The sequence below is a fragment of the Pinus tabuliformis genome, chromosome 3_1 (genome assembly GCF_031772625.1).
Source record: "Pinus tabuliformis cultivar Carrire ecotype Pingquan chromosome 3_1, CPIR1, whole genome shotgun sequence".
Classification (NCBI taxonomy): Eukaryota; Viridiplantae; Streptophyta; class Pinopsida; order Pinales; family Pinaceae; genus Pinus; species Pinus tabuliformis.
Window position 1 is genome coordinate 746,646,344 of NC_142301.1, and position 7,946 is coordinate 746,654,289.

General features: G+C 35.3%; 1 protein-coding gene across 1 annotated transcript; it reads right to left on the reverse strand.

Moving 5' to 3' along the window:
- Nucleotides 1-4,891: 4,891 nt before the first annotated feature.
- LOC149189520 (F-box only protein 6-like) lies at nt 4,892-6,073 on the reverse strand. The gene has a single exon (XM_089410261.1). It carries the CDS (start codon nt 6,071-6,073, stop codon nt 4,892-4,894), a length of 1,182 nt encoding a protein of 393 aa, XP_089266387.1.
- Nucleotides 6,074-7,946: the final 1,873 nt, after the last annotated feature.

Here is a 7,946-nt window from a genome sequence, read left to right on the forward strand (position 1 = left end):
CAATAGTCATTTGGAAAATGCTTTGCCTTCAACGTACTCCTTGCCATCTCCATAATGGTCCTATTCTTCCTTTCTGCCACACCATTTTGCTGCGGTGTATATCTTGTTGTAAATTGCTTGTGAATTTCATTCTCCCTGCAAAATTGAAGGAAGTCATTTGAGATGTATTCTCCACCTCTGTCAGTCCTAAGGACTTTGATGTAGTGTCCACTTTGCTTTTCAACAAGAGCCTTATATTCACGAAAGCATTCAAATACTTCACTTTTCTGTTTTAGGAGAAAGACCCATGTCTTCCTTATGCAGTCATCTATGAAGGTCAATACATAGTGGTTGCCACCAATTGATGGTGTGTGCATTGGTCCACATAGATATGAGTGGACAACTTCCAAAGGTGCCTTTTCCCTCACTGACTTTCCTGCTGGAAATGTCTCTCTATATTTCTTGCCCAAGATACATCCTTCACATATGTTGTTTGGTTTTTCTATGAGTGGTAAACCCTTCACCATGTCTTTCTTCTGCAGTGAATTCAAACCTCCAAAGTTGAGATGTCCAAATCTCAAGTGCCATAACTAGTTTTCATATTTTACCTCTACTTGAAAGTTTACTTGTGTGACAACTGCTTCTTTTCTTCCATCTTCTTGTGAGTTCATAAATTGTTGTGCTTGTGCACCTTCTTTCTGCAAATCTGATATTATTTTTAGGGGAAACATTCTATTGTTTGTCACTTGAACCTTTGCAATCAGCTGTCTACTTGGAGACCTATCCAAAATTGTGCACACATCATTTTTGGAGAAGACATTGTAGCCTTTCTACATGAGCTATCCAATGCTCATGAGATTATGTTTCAGAACGGGGACAAAGTAAACATTTGAGATGTATTTCTTCTTGCCGTTCTTTGTTAGGATATTAACTCTTCCTTTTCCCATGACAAAGACTTTGCTATCAGTCCCTAATTTCACTTCAAATTTCACACTTTCATCTAGATCAGAAAACATTTCTATGTTTCCTGTCATGTGGTTGCTACACCCTGAATCTAGATACCATATATCACTTTCTTTTTCTTGTGCTATATTACAAGCTAAACACATGCTATCATGGTTATGATTTCTCTTGTGAAATTTACACTTGGTTTGTTACTAATGTCAAATTGCTTCTTTCTACATTCATTTGCATAATGACATTGAACTTGAGATTTATCATACCTCTAACCTCGTGCTTGATTTTCACTAGGGCCTTGACTTGGATTTTTATTGCTGCCTCTTCCATTTGAGCTTGAAGGGATGCTTCATCCAGCTCTGTGTGGGCTTCTTCCTCTTCCTGTAGCATATGATCTTCCTCTGCCTCAACCTTGACTAAATGATACTTGTGTCTTGAAGGCATGCTCCAATTAGGAGCTTGCTTCTCTATTCAGTCTATGTTCATGAGAAATCAGTGATGCATTAAGCTCATCCACTGAGAACTGCGAGAGATCCTTTGTCACTTCTATGGCCACAACAATGGCTTTAAACCTTGCTGGAAAACTTCTCAAAACTTTTTCAACTATTCTTCTTTCCTCAAATGTCTCACCATGAGACCTGATTTGAGTAACCAGCCCACTTACATGTGTAAAAAATGAGTCTATATTCTCAGACTCTTTCATACAAAGTGTTTCAAAATCTCTCCTCAACATTTCCAGCTTTGTTGTCTTCACTTTTGCCATGCCTTGGTAGGCAGTCTAGAGGGTGTCCCATACTTGCTAGCTTTATTGTCTTCACTTTTGTCATGCCTTGGTAGGCAGTCTAGAGGGTGTCCCATACTTGCTTGGACTTCATTGCTGTTGCAACCCTTAGGAAAATACTTTCATGAATTGTCCTTTGTCCCTTAACAAGTCATTTTCTTGTTGAGATAAGGCAATGTATGATGTTGCATCTGCTAGTTCTTGAAAACCATTCTCCATCAAATCTCAAATGTCTTGAGAAGAAAACAAGGCCTTCATTGTAATAGCCCAATAATCTGAAAAAAACTCTCCTTGCTCGTAAATATGCTAAAAAACAATATGCCCTCCAAACAATTTTCAATGTTAGTAACTCTGATACCAAGTTAGAAATATTTAGTAAATTTAATTTTCACAAAGGGCAGAGGCCAAAGCTGAGCTGATTTCCGTGAAGCTATTTCACATACTTGGATTTCGCGCACTGTGTTGCTATTTCAGAGAATTATAAATAAGCTGAGCTGATTTCCGTGAAGCTATTTCACATACTTGGATTTCGCGCACTGTGTTGCTATTTCAGAGAATTATAAATAATATTTACTCAGCGAAAAAATGACAAAGTAGGTTTGGAGCAACACAATAAAAACTTAGTATTATCTTCTAAAACATGAAAACACATTCACATGAGGTTGCGGCTCATTTACTAAGTAAAAACTAAAATTTCGTAGGAATAACACACAGTAAAATACTGTAACTGTTGTTTTCACACACCCACCAAAATTTGCTCCACCATTTTCTCCCCAGAGACTTGGGCTCTCTTTCTCTCTAACCCTTTACAAAATGACTTTTACATTCATATATAACTCAACATACAATTTTACATTTAATTCATGAGAGAGAGAAATTAATATGATGTTGTTGTTGAGTGTGATCAGAATCAGGCATGTGTTTCTGGAGTGTGGGCAATATTTGCTGAGACTTGGGCTCTCTTTCTCTCTAACCCATTACAAAATAACTTTTACATTCATATATAACTCAACATACAATTTTACATTTAATTCATGAGAGAGAGAAATTAATATGATGTTGTTGTTGAGTGTGATCAGAATCAGGCATGTGTTTCTCGAGTGTGGGCAATATTTTCTGAATAAATGCTTGCCCATATCTATTTACCAAAGTACATTGACTACTTTAAATTCTTTGGTACATTTGAGAATGGTTCACACCTGGCTTCAGTCCTTCCATCTTCAAACAGAGACGCAACCTTCAAAAAATATGTTTGACAAGTATGGCTGCTGATACTTCTGACAAGTATCACTGTTGTCATGTTGTTTATTTCGGTGGTTGGGATTATTATTTCCAACATACTGGCTGCTCAGCCAGATACTTCTGACAAGTATCACTGCTGTTAGGTTGTTTATTTCGGTGGTTGGGATTATTATTTCCAACATACTGGCTGCTGTCAGATACCAAGTATCACTGCTGTCAGGTTGTTTATTTCGATGGTTGGGATTATTATTTCCAACATACTCCTCTTAAAAATGGTAATATCATTTGTTTGATGTTTTTTGCATTCTTTGAAATTAGGGTTTTATTCTATTAGAAACCAGGGTTATGGTGTCAATAGAGCCACTCTAAGCAGTGAGATTATATTATTTATTAGTTTCCTATGGAGGCCCTAGATTGTCATCTAAGTTAAAACGTACCCTTGCCACTCTTAGATTTTTGTGGACACTCAAAACCTATATTCCATTGTAACTACATGTGCTCCCCAAGCAAGCCAGAAAAGAAGTATGAGCTTGAACAGGTAATCGAAGAAACCACATAACTAATTTCCATAGACAACAATTTTTTCATAGACACCTATCTCAAAAATACTACTTTTTGAAATATGAAATTTACATACTACTTTTTGAAATATGAAACCACATAACTAATTTCCATAGATTTTTTCATAGACACCTATCTCAAAAATACTACTTTTTGAAATATGAAATTTACATACTACTTTTTGAAATATGAAATTTATATACAGTGGTGCTTTCCTACACCTAAAACAAAAACGTATGCCATCTCATAGTTTCGATTCTGTTGTCTCCACGGTTAAAACTCCACACCTGAGGATGACATTCATCTGGCCTTGGAAAACAAAGCAAGCAATATTGAAAAACTCAAGCTCCTGAAGGTTGATTGTTCATGATTGAGCAAGCTTTTTGTCCAACTATCCATTTATATGAACAGAATATTAGTTAACCTACTTTTAAGAAAGGTTGAATTTTTTTTTCAATTTTTTTTACACTAATGTAATGTAGAGATGTCTTTCCCTTCCCGTCTCTCCCTCCCCAAAAAAGTTGGGTAACATTATACAATTACAAACATTTGTGTTGATATTGAAATTGATCATTTATTATTTATCTACAACCAATGTGAAACTCAACAATGCAAACTATGAAACTTAATTTTCATAAAGATAAGCATCGAAAACAATTATAATGAAAAATAACCTGGTATTGAAATCACAAGATAATGGAACCATCAAATCCATAACCCTTCACAAATTAACTGAATCGAGTAATCTTTTCAAAAAAATCATTGATACATATTAACAAAAACCACATTATGTGAAATCTTGAAAATGCATGACAAGAAGCTCTAAATATTAACGAAAACCACATTATGTGCCATCTTGAAAATGCACCACAAGAAATTCTAAATACAACTTAGAACAATAATTAACATATAACATAAATAACAATTGTGTCAACATAAACCACCTTTAACACTTATCAGCCAGAAATTACAATGACAAAGAAAGCCAAACAAGTAAACCAACATTTATTCTTACAATATAAGTTGGCATCCCACTGAAAATTAGTATTTCATAAATACTCAACATCATAATAATAAATATCAAAACGATTCTAACAGCAAGCAAAACCATTACAGTACACAATAACTTGTCTTCAACATGCACCACAAAACAAACTAAGTCCGTCCAAACAACATAAGGGTTATAAACTTGAAGGACAACCAAACAAATTCAATGTTCTGACCTGAGAGGCAATTTACAACTACAACCCTAATCCTTACAAACTAGCGATCCATCAGACTAATGCATAATAAAATTAGGAAAACTCTTGAGTCTCAATCCAGCCATATTAGACGGACTAGCAATTCTAGTCTATCCTTTTAGGGTTAGGATTACTCTACCTTCACATCGGGCCTTGGTTCAAACGCAAAGAGACCCGCACGGTTACTCGCTGATTGCAAACGAAAAGATCCCCATAACTGCTGGGTCAAATCATAATAGAAAATCTCATTTCTTGAAACTAGGGAGAAAACCACGTAATCCCCTGCTCCTACGCACTTAAGACAGTAGAGCCAATTTGTGATCATATTACCACTCAGCTTCTTGCAAACTGATGAAGGCATCTTTGCAATCTCCTTCCAGCATGAACATGAAGAGGGAGAGGAATTGGAGGAAGAAGCCATATTCTCCTGTAATTCCCAAATAAGAAACTGCTCCTGGAACTCATGCTCATCGTGCACTTCAACTTGACCGTCGATGTGGACGTATCCCACAAGTAGCAGCCGCCCTCGACAGGTGAAAAGCTGAGGGTTGCTATCTTCAATCAATTTCGGCAACGGTATTATATTGGACGTGCCATCTCCGATATTGAAGCCCACAATGGCATACCCGTAGCTTTCCATACACACCAAACAATAGACAGAACTCTTGGAGGCAACCATTCTTCCTTCAGCTACTTTCAAATTGTTGGGCAGTTGTCCGACCATTGTCCAGATCTTTTGAGAGGGATCATAAATGGACACTCTCATATGCCCGCCATCACGCGACTCACTGATCGCCACAATTTTGTAGGTGTTTCCCTCCCCTTCCATTATGCCTATGCTCTTCCTGGATGGGATATTCGGAAGTTTCAGAAATGTTCGTGTTATTGGGTTGCAAAGAAAATTTTCTTCTCTGGGCAATGTTTCAATTCTTAAACTTACTGGCATTAGATCCACTATACATAGACCTGCGCCTGATGACATATAACAAAGTCCGACACGAAAACCCCCGCCTATAGCAGCTGCCTTCTCCTGTAGGAAGGAAAATGAGAAGGGCTTCTCCCATGTCTTCGTGGTGAAGTTGTATGACGGACAAAATTCAACGACATTGAGCCAACAAAGGGCAACGAGCCATGGGTTTCTGTTTGCAGGCGTTTGGGCCCATAGCGTTGTTACAAATCTTGTGGACGAAAGCAGGTTATTCCATTTTTTACACACACTGCGAAATCTACCAATGCATCGGAGAGGGAGTCTTGCCAATACTTTCTCCTGTATATCCTGCGGCAATTCTTTCCAACGAAAAGAATCCTTCATTTTCAAAATGCTAATAGCAGACTAACTAAAGCCAAGGATCAGTGTATAACAAATTTATAACATTCCAAATAAAAAGAACATACGGAGAGGGGTTTGAATAGCAAAAGAAATGGGAGGGGGTTTGACCTGTTTATTTTGAGACGGTCAGAAATGATTGGAGCTGAAACATGCCGGGGAGGGGGTTTGACTTGTTTATTTTGACATCGTGGTGTATTTTTGTGGTCAAAACTTTAATCGTGTCTTTGAGTTTTCCCTAGATTTATGTAAACCAATTGTGAATTTTACATCGTGGAGATGTGAATAATTGGCTTTTAATTAAGATTCCATTATAATATTAAATTAATAATTTAGTTAAATCAAAAATATATATATATATATTAAAATAAGGTCATATTATGGGAAACATATTTTACACATAAAACCATTATTATTGGGTAGTTGTACAATGATTTATTCCTGTTACTATGAGTATGGGAGGAACTATTTGTTTATATGGGTAAAGTGGATATAGTATTACTATTTTGTATTTATTAAAATTTAAATTATATTGGTAGTGTGGGTGGATGTATTTTCTTTTTAATATTTGAGTTTATTATTTATTAGTTTATATTATATAAATTAATTGTATTTAAGTATTTTCTAATTTAATATGGAAAAGATGTTATTTATGTGAAAGTTTCAAACATATTAACGTTAAATAAAATAATACTAATACAAATAATAATAATAATAATAATTACTATTATTATTATTTTATTTATTAATAAAAATATAAATAGAAATATTATTTTAGTTGATTAAATAAAATAATAATTTTGGTCTTCAAGATGAACCTCATTAGTAGGTTTTAACGTCGACCATAAAATAATTTTATGTTAAAACAAAAATAACTTTAAATTAAAATAAATAATAAGGTAAACTTGACTTGGTCAAGTTACTAGTAGTTTTTGAGCTGCAAGTTTATGAGAACGCATGGTATTGACCCATGGTATTCATGTGGAATATAGTTTATTTGAAGGAGGAAATTAAACCAACCTAGATCTATCTTAACTCTGGAACTACTAAAAGCACCAAGAGGGTTAAAACGAAAATAACTTTAAATTAAAATAAATAATAAGGTAAACTTAACTTGGTCAAGTTACTAGTAGTTTTTCAACTCCAGGTTTATGAGAATGCATGGTATTGACCCATAGTATTCATGTGGAAAATAGTTTATTCGAAGGAGGAAACTAAACCAACCTAGATCTATCTTAACTCGGCAACTACCAAAAGCACCAATAGGGTTAAAACAAGAATAAATTAAAATTAAAATAAATAATAAGGTAAACTTGACTTGGTCAAGTTACTAATAGTTTTTGGGATCCACGAATGCATGGTATTGACCCTTGGTTTTCATGTGGAATATAGTTTATTTGAAGGAAGAAATTAAACCAACCTAGATCTATCTTAACTCCGGAACTACCAAAAGCACCAAGATGGATCAAATCTCTCGATATTTAAACATCTTTTAGAGTGAAAAGAGATATAATTAAGAAGTATTATATAAATGAAATATCTCTCTCTCGCTATATATATATATATATATATATATATATATATTAAAAATCATATATCCAATTAAGCATAATATTAGAAGTAACCCTCAGGGTGTGTCACCTATTCGCGGGTGTGTCACCTATTCACGAGTGAATGCACTACTAAGGCATTCATGCCGCCATGCGAGTCATAGGTTTAATCCTCAATTTACTCATGTGTCATGCTTGAGGCTATGCAGTTGGACCTAGATGTCATAGTGGCAGCCGATGTGTCACAACCCCACGTTGTGGCGACTTTAAGTCCACTTGTGAGTGTTGTGTGACACTGATGAGTTTTC

Coding starts and splice junctions, on each gene's coding strand:
- LOC149189520 (XM_089410261.1), bottom strand. CDS start 6,073: ATGAAGGATTCTTTTCGTTGGAAAGAATTGCCGCAGGATATACAGGAG.